Source organism: Thunnus thynnus, chromosome 22 (assembly GCF_963924715.1).
Source record: "Thunnus thynnus chromosome 22, fThuThy2.1, whole genome shotgun sequence".
Taxonomy (NCBI): Eukaryota; Metazoa; Chordata; class Actinopteri; order Scombriformes; family Scombridae; genus Thunnus; species Thunnus thynnus.
The window spans coordinates 18,308,779-18,323,840 of NC_089538.1; the positions used below are offsets into that span (position 1 = coordinate 18,308,779).

Below are 15,062 nucleotides of genomic sequence, written 5' to 3' on the forward strand. Positions count from 1 at the left end.
GACATGGTAAGGCACAATAATAAAATAAAATTATGCACTTACCACGTCTTTGTTGTGTTGAAATCCTGTTCGTGACGCCAAATTGTTGTGGATTTTCGGAGCTGATGCACTGGCAGTTGTCAGTTTGAAGAAGAGAAGACCAAACCAAACCTCGTATGATGATTCTGGGAAAACTTTAATGAAGAACCTTGCAAGGGAGAGCGACTCAAGGGACACCTCCTGTTCGTACGGTGTCCCCAAACTCGTCTGACCCTCACAGTCCAAAACCAGCCTTTAAGCCAATCATAGAAACTAGTTCGTCAGTTCCGAATCATAAACCTATGACCTAAATCTGTATCTTTGGTTTGTCTTGTTGCGTCTGATGATGACCTGCATTCTGGCCTTGGTTCGCCTGTGAGGCTCCTGGTTTATTAAACAACATGTGTTATCTTCTGTTTGAGAGAACAGAAGAGTACAGCTTGACATTCTGTTGTCCTGGTCAGTTATGGAATATCCATAACAGTGTGTGTGTGTGTGTGTCTGACAGAATACACGCTCCAACATAAACTTGCCCCTATCAGTAGGTTCATAGGCCACACATGGAGAGAGATAAAACAATGATTGATCAAAGGCCATAAAAACAGATATAAAGTTATTGTCAATATCATTTGAACATGAACCAAACATTTTCATTTAATAACTCATATGCTGTGAAAATGTCACACAATGCAATTAGAAACAAAACGCTGAAAACAGATGAGAAGTTTCATGAGGTAAGCCTGTGCTTGTTGAAATAATATTTCTGTTTTATCTCAGTGTATTCAAGATCTTTGCTTACACTGACATTTTACCAAAACTAACAATATAAAAATAACTACAGGATCTAAGTTAAAAAACAAATTACCAGTGTTTTATTTATCAAATTAATGTCACTGGTGGAAGGAACAAAAGACAGAGTTCAGACAAACACATTCAAGTACAAGTATCTATTTTACAGTAAAAAAAAATTTTTACAAGAAAAACAGTTTTTGATTTCAGTGTCAATAGTTTTGCTCTCAAATCTATTTTTTGATTGCAAACCTATTCTGTTTGATTGCAAAAAAAAGACACAAAAGTAGGTAAGCTTTTATTTATATAGCACTTTTTAAAACACAGACACATACACATGTGTCTGCAAAATTGAAACAAATAGATTAATAAAATAGACAAACATGACACAGAGAGAAATCAACCAAATTGAAACAAAACAGGACGTGGGAACAAGAGGGGAGGTCTATAGAAAGATTTGCTGATACAAATGGGTTTTCAGCCGATCTAAGAGATTGTGGAGGATGATTCCACAGAGTTGGGGCTATGAATGCAAATGCGTGGTCACCTTTTAATTTGCTGTTTGTGTGGGGGATAGATAGAAGATCAAAATTTGAGGATCAAAGAGGTTGTGAAGTGGAATGGGGAACAAGGAGCTCAGAAATGTAGCTAAGGGCGAGGTCATGGAGTGCTTTATAAGTAATGAGCAGGATCTTGTAGTTTATTCTGAATTTTACCAGAAGCCAATGGAGGGACGCAAGAACAGGGGTGATGTGGGACCTACAGCTAGTTCTGGTTAGAAGTCTAGCTGCTGTATTTTGGATTAACTGTAAATGTTTTAGAGCAGACTGACTGAGGCAGGTGTAGAGGGAGTTACAGTAGTCTAACCGGGAGAAAATGAATGTGTGGATTAATTGTTCAAGAACAGTAGGGGGCAATACAGGTCTTATTATATTATTTCTTAACTGAACAGGACAGGACAAGCTTATTAACATGATGGTCAAATGTCATATACTGGTCAAAGATAATACCGAGATTCTTAGCAGTGGATGTAATGTTTGTTTGAAGTGGGCCAATAAACTGAGTAGCAGAAGTGACAAAGATTTCAGGACCAATTAAAAGAACTTCAGTTTTTTCAGAGTTCAGATGGAGAAAATTTCAGGTCATCCACTCTTTGGTAGCAGCTAAACACTGATGGAGGGAGGACAGTTTGTTCAAGTTATTGGGTTTGGCAGAGAAATAGATCTGAGTATCATCAGCGTAACAGTGATTTTACATTTCATGAAAGCGGCTGAACAACTGACCCAGAGGGAGCATGTACAATGAAAACAGGATTGGCCTAAGGACAGAACCCTGAGGGAGAGTAGTAGAGCAATCCATCCATCCAGTGTTCAAAATCAGAATTTAGTGACACATTTGTTCAACTTCCTACAAACAAACAACATTCTGGGTGCATCATATATCTGCTTTGAAATCTATTTATGTAAAAAAAAACAAAAAAACCCAAACTGTTGGCTTCATGACACAATGCAGTAAATAAAAGAGGACTAATTGCACTCATTTTCAGGTGTTAATTTCTCTGGATATACAATGTGAGCGACTGCCTTCTTTTTCATAATCTGATTCTAAATTCAAATGTAATGTATTATTGATATGAACTGTTTGAAGATATCAAAGTAATGATTCTGTAACCCATGTTACTAGGCCTTAACCATGAGACTGTAGTAAAGTAATAATTAGCAATAAATTATTTTTGCCAAATTAATATTTTCAAAATGGAATCCTCTTTTTGGCCTATTCAGGCCGGGTCTTTTTCTCCGTGCTCGTGTATGTTTCGTGTTGGATTCAACGTCTGGAAAGTGAATTTCTTCTGCTGAATCTGAATTTAAATTGTAATGGTGAGAAATGTATTATTGATTCAAAGTATTGATTATGTACCACAATAAAGTGGTAAATTATTTATCCATTCTCACATTTGAGTGACCAGAAAACCACTGAAAGTTGTATGTTGGCCATGTCCCCAAACATGTGTGTTTACAGCCAACTGGACATACACCATGTCACCTTGCTGCAGCTGCAGGAACACTGCGTTTCCTCCATTGTCGGCTCCGTCAGAGTCTTATGGGTGATCATGGGTCATGATCATCAGCTGATGGTTCTTGTACAATAACAGCTTTGCCTCATGCTCTCTTCCAGCATGAAAGAAGATGGTAAAGTAATAAACACCTGCAACCGGTGCAGTGAAGATACCTGTGGAAACAAAAGCAGGTTGTTGGTTGTGGCCTTGAATGTTTAACAACATTTGGGCTTGATTTTTTTTTTTTTTTTTTGAGAGAGAGAGTTTCAAATGAAATGTATCTTTCTTTCCATTATTTTCTTGCACCTGCTACCTGCTCATCCTGTTCATGAAGGAAGGCATCCTGCTGAAATGCTGATCTTACAAATATCTTAAATCTTTAAATGAATTTATGTGTGTATGTATTTCTCATATATTACCTGTGTATTGACTGTAGGCTCCACCGATGTTTGTTATCACTCTTCTGTAGATTAAAGTTGTGTCTGTGTTGAATGGTCCGGTGTGTCCACTACCATCTACTGCTGCACTGAATATTACCTTGGTTCTCTCTGTATAAAGTAAAACATCCTAAATCATTATCTTGTCAAGTATTTCCATCCTACTAATATCCTCCATCCTTGTTTATTCCATTATAATAAACAAAACAATTCATTCATTCTTAATTAAAGTCTTTAAATCAATTACAGGAAATGTTTGACTTTACCTTTGTTTCTTAGATCCATAATCTGGTTTTCACTGTTCCTGAGCCGGTTATCAGTGTCATTCAGTCTGGTTTCACTGTCCTTCAGCCTGGTTTCACTGTCCTTCAGCCTGGTTTCACTGTCCTTCAGCCTGGTTTCACTGTCCTGCAGCCTGGTTTCACTGTCCTTCAGCCTGGTTTCACTGTCCTGCAGCCTGGTTTCACTGTCCTCTAGTCTGGTTTCACTGTCCTCTAGTCTGGTTTCACTATCCCTCAGTCTGGTTTCACTGTCCTTCAGTCTGGTTTCACTGTCCTGCAGTCTGGTTTCAATAGCTCGCAGTTTTTCCTCCATGGCACCAAACTTCATCAGAAGATCACACATGTCAGGCGAGCAGGCAGACTGCATTAGACTATTTATTTCTATGTCAGTAGCATTAGCATCATTCTGGGCCAAAGTCAAGCCGCAGAACAGCAACACAAAAAATAACACTGTAAACTTCATCTTCCAAGTTCATTCAGGATCCCTCAGTCTCCTAAACTCTGATTGATATGATCCCTCTGGCTGCTTTTATGTTGTTTAAAAACAACCTGTTAATTTTTAACATCCAATTTGACATGTGATTTTATTATCTTATCCTAAATCTGTGAACTGTTTCAGTGGAAGAGCAATGGGGACATGTTGGTCTTTAAACACTGTGAAATTGACACAGTGACAAGATTTCTTTGGGTTGTGGCCCAATAAAATATATATCTATTAAATACAGTGGACCTGAGGTGTAAAACACAACAACATTACTGGAAACTCAACATTACAGACCAGACAAAATATCTTTGGAAGACACATTTACAAAACTGAAAACAAAACACATTATTTCAGAAAACACAACATTTTATGAAATGGAAATGTTGTTTTATATTGGAAGGTCCGCAACATGGCGGACTCTGTGGAAGAGTTCCCGCTCCCTATGTAGATATAAAGGGTTCATTGTAAACGAACAAAAACACAACAATTCTAATTTTCAGGTGATTATACACTAAGTGTTTAAGTTTTGTAACTGCTCAGCAGTCTTGTCTCGTCTGTCTTGTCGGTTCTACTTCTTTTAAGTGTGTTTTTTAAGGTTCTAGGGGGCATTTTGACACCATGGTATACTGAAAGCATAAAATCATGTGAATACTCTCTTCAATCTCTTCGTCCTTCCTCTCAAACTCAGCTGAAAATTTGTGCATTGACAATACCAAGAGGTTACAAAGCGATTATCAAGAGAGTCAAAACAAAGAGGTACATGAGTGGCCCAGGCAGTGCCAGTCAACACATGTGTAGGTGTTTACCACGATATATTATCGCTGACCAAACTAGATTTTCTACGAACTCTGAATTGACTTGGTTTCTGTCCAATTTAACAGCAAGTGTGTGTGTGTGTGTGTGTGTGTGTGTGTGTGTGTGTGTGTGTGTGTGTGTGTGTGTGACAGAATACACACTCAAACATAAACTTGCCCCTATCAGTAGGTTCATAGGCCACACATGGAGAGAGATAAAATAAATGGTTGATCAAAAGCCATAAAAACAGATATAAAGTCATTGCCAATATCATTTGAACATGAACCAAACATTTTCATGTAATAACTCATATCTTATGAAAATGTCACACAATGCAATTAGAATACTGAAAACAGATGAAAAGGTTCATTAGGTAAGCCTGTGCTTGTTGAAATAATATTTCTGTTTTATCTCATGTATTCAATATCTTTGCCTACACTAACATTTTACCAAAATTAATAAGATAAAAAATATCTACAGAATCTAAGTTAAAAAAACAACAGTTTTTTATCAAATTAATATCAATGATGGAAGAAACAAAAGACAGAGTTCAGACAAACACATTCAAGTACATTGCTCTGTGTAAGATTTTGCATATATTCAAGTTAAGTCAGTTTTATTTTCATAGCGCCAAATCACAGAAGTTTTCTCAGGCCACTTTTCAGACCTGCTCAACCAGTTATATTCAGAGATACAATGGTGACTGGGGCCTCCCACTTACTGCCAAAAAGAAAACCCTCACGAGTGAGCAGGTGAAAAATTTTCAAGCAGGAGAGCATATGTAGTTGTCAGGGTTAATAGTCACATGCTCCTTTGTATTCTGCACATGCTCAGATCATGGTTTTCTCCTCACAGGCTACAATATTGCTTGTGTGAGCAGAGATATTCTGCGCTCACAATAATAATAAGTGTGTGCAGCTGTTTAAGTTGCACATGTGACTTCTCTTCATTTGTGCTTGTGGATTTTGGCAGAGATATGCCATCACACGGTGGGAAGCCATTCTGAGCCACTAACAACTGTAAAGTGATGAGAAGTTTGCACAAATACTATTTCAAAATTTGAGAGGTGGGTAAACAGCGTTTACGTGTGTTTAGTAGTAACATGCCTGATTCTATAATATGCTTTGTGTGATGGTTTTACTGTATTCTGGTTTCCATAAAGTGTACTCCACTGAAACAACTCTCCTTAAGGTCTCAAATAACATTTTAATGGCTGAAGATCCCGGAGATTGTTCTGTTTTAGTTTTATTGGACCTTAGTGCAGCGTTCGATACTGTGGACCACCACATTTTAATCCACGGGCTTAAATCACCTGGTGGGCATTTCTGGGACTGCATTGGAATGGTTCTCCTCATATCTCACCGATAGATCTTTATCAGTCTTTATAGGTGAATTTGTGTCAGACACTGAAGCTTTTCCATGTGGTGTCCCCCAGGGATCAGTCTTAGGACCCATTTTATTCTCTATATACATGCTGCCACTGGACAGATCATCAGCAGTTTCAAGAACATCTCCTACCATTTGTACACTAATGACATCCAGTTGTACTTTTCATGAGCTTCACAAACTCTCTGTACTTAACAACTGTTTAAATGCAATTAGGAATTGGATGGCAAATAATTTTCTGCAGTTAAATGCAAATAAAACTGAAGTCCTGATTTTTGGCCCTGATAATCTTCAGTTATCAATGAGGCAGAACCTTGGTGCCTTATCCTCATCTTCCCAGTCTTGCCTGCACAATCTTGGTGTAATTTTTTAGATCAATCTATGAGTTTTGAAGCGCATGGTAAGGCGCCAACTCGATCATGTCTCTTTCACCTGAGAAACATAGCCAAACTCCTGTCTGTAGCCTGCAAGGAGAAAACCATGCTCTGAGCGTGTGCAGAATACAAAGGAGAAAGTAACTGTTAACCTCGACAACTATTATTGCTCTCCTGCTCGCAAAACTTTCACCTGCTCGCTCATGTTTTTTTTTCTTTTTGGCAGTAAATGGGAAGCCCCACTCACCATTGTATCCCTAAATATAACTAGTTGAGCAGGTCTACTATCTTGGACAACTAGGTACAGCAACATCACCTGGACAAACCACATAGACTAGTTCTATATGAAAAGTGGCCTGAGATAACTTCTGTTGTGATTTGGCGCTATATAAATAAAACTGACTTAACTTGAATATATGCAAAATCTTACACAGAGCAATGTACTTGAATGTGTTTGTCTGAACTCTGTCTGTTTCTTCCATCACTGATATTAATTTGATAAAACACTGGGACTTTGTTTTTTTTTAACTTAGATTCTGTAGATATTTTTTATATTATTAATTTTGGTAAAATGTCAGTGTAGGTAAAGATATTGAATACATGAGATAAAACAGAAATATTATTTCAACAAGCACAGGCTTACCTCATGAACCTTTTCATCTGTTTTCAGCTTTTTGCTTCTAATTGTATTGTGTAACATTTTCACAGCATATGAGTTTTATTACACAAAAATGTTTTTATTATGTTCAAATGATACTGATAAAGCCTTTAAACCTAATGTAATAGCCTTTGATCAACCATTGTGTTATCTCTCTTTTTGTGTGGCCTATGAACCTATTGATAGGGGCAACTTTATTTATGTGTGTGTACTCTGTCACGCCATTACAACAGGTACTAGATCTTCCTTAGACTAGAAACTACATTTCCTCATTTTCTGTAGTGGTGCCTTCAAGGACAGTAAAATGTGGGTTTCCTAAATGACTCCCACCTACCATGTTATGCTAGCCATGGGGAAAAACAGACAGTAATATATACTACTAAATATGTTAAAATATCAGTATAAATGGAAGAAAACTTGTTTCATAATAGAAGGCTGAATATCGCATTGTGGAATCAGACATAACAGAGTCTGGAAGAGGAAGCAACCACGTTACAGCCACAGCCAAACGCAGACAAACTTCATCTGTGTTTTTCTCCATGTTTCTCTGTGATTCACTAACACTAACACAAACAAACAACTAGCTTCACAATAAAATGTGGGAGCAGAGATGTGTGTTACTGTGTGTTATCTGTAACTTGTGGGCTGCTGCATCCAGCTTTGACCAAATCCCGGTCGAGCTCATCGTCATCCAAAATACATAAAAGAAACAGTGTTTGCTTGCACACTGTGTCAATATATCCAGACTTGATGAGGAAAAATGGTTTTTGGAGGCTCAGTAACTGTCTTTGGTGCCAAACTGAACACCCTGTGAGTAGAGTCAGTCAGTCTGATTGGATGAGACGCATGCAATGCATTCTGGTTGTTGTAGGATTCCCATTTAAGAGCTGTATAGGGAATCTACAGTCTTTTTCTCAGTTTTCTCTAATCAAGGGCACAAATTTGCAAAATAACTAGAGATTTCTACTACATAGGTGACCCAGTTTTAATAAATCAGCATAATCATCAACCTTTAATTAGTCTTCATATTAAAAAGATGAACTGGTTGTTCCAAACAAGTTCTTTATTGTAGGGATGGTGAATGCTGTAAACCTTGGTGCTGTATTAGAAAAAAACAACAAATGTCAATCTGAATATAGAAATCAATTGCCATCTTTACATTTTTGCATTTGTAATAATAAAATAAGTTCTACAACAAACACATAATTATCTTGCTTTGAGCCGTAGTACCCTAGTCAATAAATATCGTTATTGTTATCAGCCCTGTAATTCCACATCGGTGCATCTCTAGAAAAAAGTATACATTTTCTGTGTTGGGGCATTTCATTCTTTGACATTTAATTACAGCTATCTGGGCCTCCAGAGCCCCTCTGGTGTCAAAAGCTCATGACTCTATGGATATAAGGAGAAATTCTACAGTAGTTTTAAGTTATTCCACCACCAATGTGTGCAAATACGTATAGCAAATGTGTCACTTTTAGAACATTACCTCTGTCATCCTTTAAGGAGATTTTGTTTCCAGGAAACAGTTTTTTTAAATTAGTAATAATAACCACACTGAGCATCACTGATGATTGTAGTCAGAAGTATGCTGCAGTGATCACACCCTGGAGTACACTTCTAGGTCACAGGAGCAAGATGAGAAGTTAAACCATTGGAGGTCAGCAAAAACAAGGTTTTTCAGCAGATAATATGCTCTTTAGATGATAAAAACACAGAACACCCCCCAAAAATACTGATAACATTGACAGTCCACACAGTTAAAAATAAAACACATAAATTACTGTGCAAAAATTACATTTATTTCATATATCTCGCCAAAACAGAGGTTCTAGTTATTGGTTTAGAGAAGAAAGAAAAGCAATTAAGCTCACAGTTATGGTGTTAACAATTCTAATCTTACTTTCCAGACACTTGTAAACAGCATAAATCACAGCGTATAAGACAGTTACAACTTGTATTTAATGTTGCTGCTAGAGTTTTGCACTTGCCTCCAGTTAGTTTTAGCAGCTAGTATTTATTCTTTTTTTTTTTACTTTTCTTGGACTACTATCTTGTTTATATGATGCCCAAATTACTGAATGTCCAAGAAATAGCGAGCTGTTCCATCCAGGTGGGGTCAGGGTGGGGGGGTGCACTCTTTCTCACCCTTGACTAAGCAGAAAACCGCTGAAGGTGGTCATGTGTTGTTGGTGTTTTGCCCAAATATGTGTATTTGCACCCAAGCGCACGGACACCTGGTCCCCTTGCTGCAGCTGCAGGAACACTGCATTGCCTCCATTATCAGCCCCATCGTGTGATGTACTGTGATCATAGGTCATTGCCACAAACTCATTGTTCTTGTAGAGTGATAGATTTGTTGGGTTTGTTCCTCCGGCATGATAAAAGAAGATAAAGTAGTAAACGCCTGTAACAGGTGCAGTGAAAATACCTGCAGAAAGAACATTTTATTCAAACAACTGACACAGCTTTGTGGAAGTAATTGTGAATGTTTTTGAAAATGGGTGGATGAAATTGAAAGTATGCACTTCATTGCAACACGCTTTTAAGTTCACTCACAGCTCTGTGAACTTCTCTCAATCATAGCATCAATACATCAAGTCGAAAATAAAAAAGGTTAATTAAGCAATGAGTTATACCTACCTACCTTACAGTATAGTACACATCATAATGTAACTTGATCTGACCATTGTGGTCAATGACATAATTGTAAATAAATTTTCTAGTATGATTAAACATAACACTCAAGAAAACTTATCCTGTTAATGATTGTCAGTCTTATACAATGTTATTACCTGTGAACTGATTGTAGGCACTGCCAGTGTTTATAATCACTGATCCGTAGATTAAGGTCGTGTCTGTGTTGAAGGGTCCAATGTGTCCACTTGCATCTGCCGCTGCACTGAAAACTACCTCACGTTTTTCTGTGTAACCAAAGAAATAGCAGGGAAATAGTATTTTAATTTAGTTAAATTATTACTTTATGTCATTTATGTTACAGTAAGCTCTGATTTAGTGATTTGCAGATCTGGGCCCAATTGAAATTTAGTAAAAGATAAAAGTAAAAAATCTTTTTTCTATTTCTAATCTAACTTTTTTCTCCTAGTCGCAAACATAAGAATAAAAGCTAATTATCAAATTTCTTATGACTTTAAATGACTTGAGAGGTCTCTTAAGTTTAGTTGAATTAGCCAATTTCCATAAACTTTGTATTACTCACACTCAGAAAATATTTTTTCTTTACTTCTAAGTTGGCTTTTCACAGTGTAATTCTCAGATTTTTGGTAAATATGGGCACCAGCCATCTTCTGGGATAAAATTGGTTGAAAAGTTCATCAGAAAGAAAGTTTCAATCTACCTTTGCTTTTCAGTTCTTCAATCTCTTTTTCACTTTCCTTAAGCCTGTTTTCCAAGCCTCCCATTTTTTCTTTCAAAGCACCAATTTCTCTCAGGAGATCATACACGTCAAGACGGCAGACAGATTGCATTTCAGTCTTCTCTGTGTCAGTAGTTTCAAGAGTGTCTTGGCCCAGAGTCAGCTGGCAAAACACCAACATGACTGAAAAAATGACGAGATTCATCTTCAAAGTTGATTCAAGATCTTTCTGTTTCTTATGACTTATTTGGTCTCACAGGCTCCTTTTATGCATTTGGATCAGTGATGTTAATAATTAACATTTGTCTATCTCTTATCTTGTCCGACCCTTGTCCGGGGGGCAGACACCCTCTCTACATTTAAGAGCAGGTTAAAAACTTTCCTTTTTGATAAAGCTTATAGTTAAGGCCGGCCAGGCTCGCCTTGGACCAGCCCCTAGTTATGCTGCTATAGGCCTAGACTGCAGGGGGACTTCCCATGATGCACTGAGCTCCTCTCTCCTCCTCTCCCTCAGCTAGCCAGTATAGACAACACATAATAGACAGGTTAAGGTGAACAGAATTGTGAAAATATAATGACGTTTTTCAGCTTTTTTTTATAGTTGAGACTTCCTAACAGTTTAAATGCTGTCCTAAAGTAATATGATCATTTTAATAATTTTGGTCTCCTACAAACTTTTGTTAATTTAAGTTTCAAGACAGCTTGAAGATGCAAACCGTAAATTCATCGATTCATACTATACAAGCTGTAGGAGTCATTCTAACATGTCATACACATTTCAAACTTTAAACTGAGTTGGCTTTCACAGTGAATGATTTGGCTGACATTTACAGAAATTCTTTTTTCCACTGTAGGAAATTCCCTTTTTTTTGTAATTGATCCACTGTTGTGTTGCTTTTACCTTGTGTTTGGAATTTTTGCCTTACTGAAAGATTAGTTTCGCCCCAAATGTCAGTTTGGGTCCAACAGCATCCAGCTGGGTTTACATTTCAATTCCAGTATGCAGTGATTATGCAAACAGTTATTTTCTCTTGACTCTGGTCTCTTGCCAATTTCATGGCTCATCATGGCACAGACAAGTACAGACATAACCACTGTCTTTGTGGTGAAAATGATGCAGATGTTAAAGGTGGTAACTTTATATAAAGATATTCAGAGATGTTAATAATACTTCTGTAAGGGGGAAATGACATGTAGTGCCTGTAAATTGATTAAAAGGAGGAGAGAGAATGATGAAGATGGTTATTGTTGCAGAATTAACTTCTCCTCTTCCTTCTCATTGTCAGCCTCAAGTGCTGAAGAGAAAGTCCAGCTCTCATCCTTATTTTGTCATCTATCACAAAAATCAGGAATAGCAGACACATAGTAAGAAGATGCTGAAGATCAAGATATTTTTGCATGTAAGGAGACATTTGAGATTTTGTGAAATATTTGATATAATGTTTGCTTTCTTGTTTTTTTAACCCTTATTTACTGTTCATATCTGACTCTTCACAGTCATTATTCAAATCTATTTCTCATATATAAATACCATATCAGTCATTATTAAATGGGTAATGTCCAAACATTTGGAACTAGTTGTCTAAAACGATATGCAATGGCCAATGTGGAATTTCAACTTCATAATGCATATCGTTCAATTTCATATCTCAATGAATTAAACAAAACAGGAATTACAAATACTTTTGTCAGACAATTTATTTTTGGTATACAGTATTAAGAACAACATTTTTATTTTAAATCATTAAAAACATTGACATTTATCATTGATCAGAGGTTAATAGAAATATCTTCAGGCATGGATGAGTGCTGTATTTACCCAAATATTGATTCTGTAGCCCAACAAAGGGATACATAATTTCAATTTTTTACATTTGAGTGACCAGAAAGCCGCTGAAAGTTGTATGGTGGTCGTATCCCCAAGCATGTGCGTTTGCAGCCAAGTGGACATACACCTGGTCACCTTGCTGCAGCTGCAGGAACACTGCGTTTCCTCCATTATCGGCTGTATCAGAGTCTGACCGATGATCATGGGTCATGACCATCACCTGGTTGTTCTTGTACAAGAACAGCTTTCCCTCATGCTTTCCTCCAGCATGATAGAAGATGGTAAAGTAATAAACACCTGCAACAGGTGCAGTGAAGATACCTGTTGGGCAAAAAATAGGTTGCTGGTGTAGGTAATCTTACAAAAATCTTAAGACATTAACTGACAAATATATCACTGTCAAATGCAATTGAATGAAGCATATAAAATACACCAGAGACAGTGTTCAATTCGCATACGAATGTAAAACAGTAATACAACATATATTCAAAATAAGTAAGCCACCAAATTAATGACATCAAATTATCCAAGAAATGTGTATATACATCTAAAACTTTTACAAAACTGTAACTTCTATAAATGAAAAAGCAGTGATGATAAGAATTTAAGAGGTGTGTTTAAAGTAAATTTTATTATTGTACAGATTTATCAACTGAGTGCATATCTCATTTTAATGTGTGTCGATACCTGTTGATGGACTGTAAGCAGTGCCAACATTTGTAATAACTTTTCTGTAGATTAAAGATGTGTCTTTGTTGAAGGGTCCAATGGTGCCACGTCCTCCCAATGCTGCACTAAATATCGTCTTTTGGTTTGCTGTGTGCATAAAACAGATGTTTTCTTGTAAAATTTGAGGTAAAACTTTACCTCACAATACATTTATTAAATCTTTAACAAAGAATTATGGCCAAATATTCAATTTACCTTGATACTTTAGTTCAGCAATCTGGCTCTCACTGTTGATCAGCCTGGTTTCACTGTCTTTCAGCATATTTTCCAAAATTTCCAATTTTTCTTTCATGGCGGCAAACTCTCTCTGAGAAACACATGAGTCAGTTTGTAACTCATCTCCAAGCTGGGCAACATTCAGACTGCAGCAGAAAAACACCAGCAGACAAAACGAAAAGAATCATCTTCTAGCTCAATTCACTGAATGTCCACAGCTGTGATTCATTGAACACTCTCACAGTGTTTTGAGATGGTTTATCAATGATTAGCTTGTGCTTTTTGTTGACTTTTCCTTCTCACATCAGACATGACCATTGGTTGTTTTCACGGTGAATCACTAGCAGAGGAGAAAGTTCAGTTGATGTAACTATTTTAGTTTAGTCTTTCATTGTACCAAAAATGTCCATTTTAAGACACACTTTGTAGATAACCTGATCGTCATTTGCTTTTTTCAATACACTTATTCTAATTTAGGGGTTAATTAAGGCACAATGGCTTCCAGCAGGCCCACAGCACAGGCCATAGTGTGGTCCCTTGTTCATTTTTTTCTCAGATTTAAGGGACATACAATGTTTTCTTTATTGTTTGAACTGCACTGAGATAACAGGTTGCAAGTCCTCCAAATTAAACAACCAAATAGGTCATTTGACCATGCACTCCCGAGCGACCCATAGGAGCCTTTTCTAATACGGCACCTCTATTGGCAGTAATCAGAAGGACGACATAATTTGTCTATGCTTTCCAAAACCGTGCCACGAGTCTGTTAAAAAATAACGATGTTTTATGGTGTGACAACGCTGCGGTCAAGGTCTGGTTAAGGTTTAGGCACAAAAACCACTTGGTTAGCGGTGGGGAAAGATCATGGTTTGGGTTAAAATTACCACTTTGTTAAGGTTTGAGAAACGTGGTATCATCATGGCAACAGTAAACACCATGGGGTTAAGGTCGTAGTTATGGTTTTTTAAAAACTGTCTCAACTCAGGAAATGAACAGTCCAAAGTCCACTTTTTGCAAGTTAGAGTTAAACCATCCACCCAATCCGCCACCTCCAAATGAAGAAATTTGTCACCTTATATAGACATCATCTGAACTGCGCCACTTCTACGGGTCATAATCACTATGGCCACTAGATGGCATCTGTTACTCAAACATAACTATAGATTATTTAAACTGATATTACGACCTATTGTGGTGTTTTTCTTGGGAGGGCAGGCTCTTTATTGCCTTCATTTAAACTTGAAAATTCATTGAGGGTTAGCCCTGATTTACAGTGATGTCGAATACAGTTTGAAATGACTTAAAAAGGTATAAAATAATAAAAGACACAAGATAAAAGAAAACACTCAATTAAAACAAGTAATTAAGTACAGTTAATAAAAGATACAAGATATAAAAAACAAGTGAATTAAAAGAGGTGGAAATAGAAGCTGAGTGTTTTGTAATCATAGATTTAAATTAACCAAGGGTTACCAAAGTATTCATTTTTAGTGTGCTTTCTAAGTACAAACTCGAAGTATTTGCAGTGAAATCCAGTCATTAGACTTGAGTATGATGTGATCCAGAGGACCAATATAGAATAGATGTGATATAGGATGGCAATTTCCCAATAAGGGCCTTGTAGTTAAACAAACA

At 36.9% G+C, this 15,062-nt stretch overlaps 3 protein-coding genes across 3 annotated transcripts; all 3 read right to left on the reverse strand.

Annotated features, from left to right (window-relative positions):
- Positions 1 to 2,662: 2,662 nt before the first annotated feature.
- On the reverse strand, positions 2,663 to 4,092 carry LOC137174914 (uncharacterized). The gene is made up of 3 exons (XM_067580447.1): positions 3,567 to 4,092; positions 3,283 to 3,411; positions 2,663 to 3,036 (listed from the first exon to the last, which is right to left on the reverse strand). The coding sequence occupies exons 1-3, from the start codon at positions 4,042 to 4,044 to the stop codon at positions 2,906 to 2,908; spliced, it is 738 nt and encodes a 245-aa protein (XP_067436548.1). The 5' UTR covers positions 4,045 to 4,092; the 3' UTR covers positions 2,663 to 2,905.
- Positions 4,093 to 9,058: 4,966 nt separating this feature from the next.
- Positions 9,059 to 10,966, reverse strand: LOC137174259 (collagen alpha-2(VIII) chain-like). The gene is made up of 3 exons (XM_067579438.1): positions 10,637 to 10,966; positions 10,074 to 10,202; positions 9,059 to 9,709 (listed from the first exon to the last, which is right to left on the reverse strand). The coding sequence occupies exons 1-3, from the start codon at positions 10,857 to 10,859 to the stop codon at positions 9,423 to 9,425; spliced, it is 639 nt and encodes a 212-aa protein (XP_067435539.1). The 5' UTR covers positions 10,860 to 10,966; the 3' UTR covers positions 9,059 to 9,422.
- A 1,368-nt stretch (positions 10,967 to 12,334) lies between these two features.
- Positions 12,335 to 13,608, reverse strand: LOC137174328 (complement C1q-like protein 3; the record flags this gene model as incomplete). Its single annotated transcript, XM_067579551.1, has 3 exons — positions 12,335 to 12,803; positions 13,170 to 13,298; positions 13,407 to 13,608. Coding segments are annotated over 3 exons (612 nt in total), but the record flags the coding sequence as incomplete, so codon positions are not given.
- Between the last annotated feature and the right edge of the window lie 1,454 nt (positions 13,609 to 15,062).

Excerpts from the sequence above, each read along its gene's own strand:
- LOC137174259 (XM_067579438.1), bottom strand. The coding sequence starts at position 10,859 with ATGAATCTCGTCATTTTTTCAGTCATGTTGGTGTTTTGCCAGCTGACT. Across the intron at positions 10,203-10,636 it reads TGAAGAACTGAAAAGCAAAG|AAAAACGTGAGGTAGTTTTC; the intron begins GTAGATTGAAAC and ends TTGGTTACACAG. Across the intron at positions 9,710-10,073 it reads TGCCTACAATCAGTTCACAG|GTATTTTCACTGCACCTGTT; the intron begins GTAATAACATTG and ends TTCTTTCTGCAG.
- LOC137174914 (XM_067580447.1), bottom strand. The coding sequence starts at position 4,044 with ATGAAGTTTACAGTGTTATTTTTTGTGTTGCTGTTCTGCGGCTTGACT. Across the intron at positions 3,412-3,566 it reads TATGGATCTAAGAAACAAAG|AGAGAACCAAGGTAATATTC; the intron begins GTAAAGTCAAAC and ends TACTTTATACAG. Across the intron at positions 3,037-3,282 it reads AGCCTACAGTCAATACACAG|GTATCTTCACTGCACCGGTT; the intron begins GTAATATATGAG and ends TTGTTTCCACAG.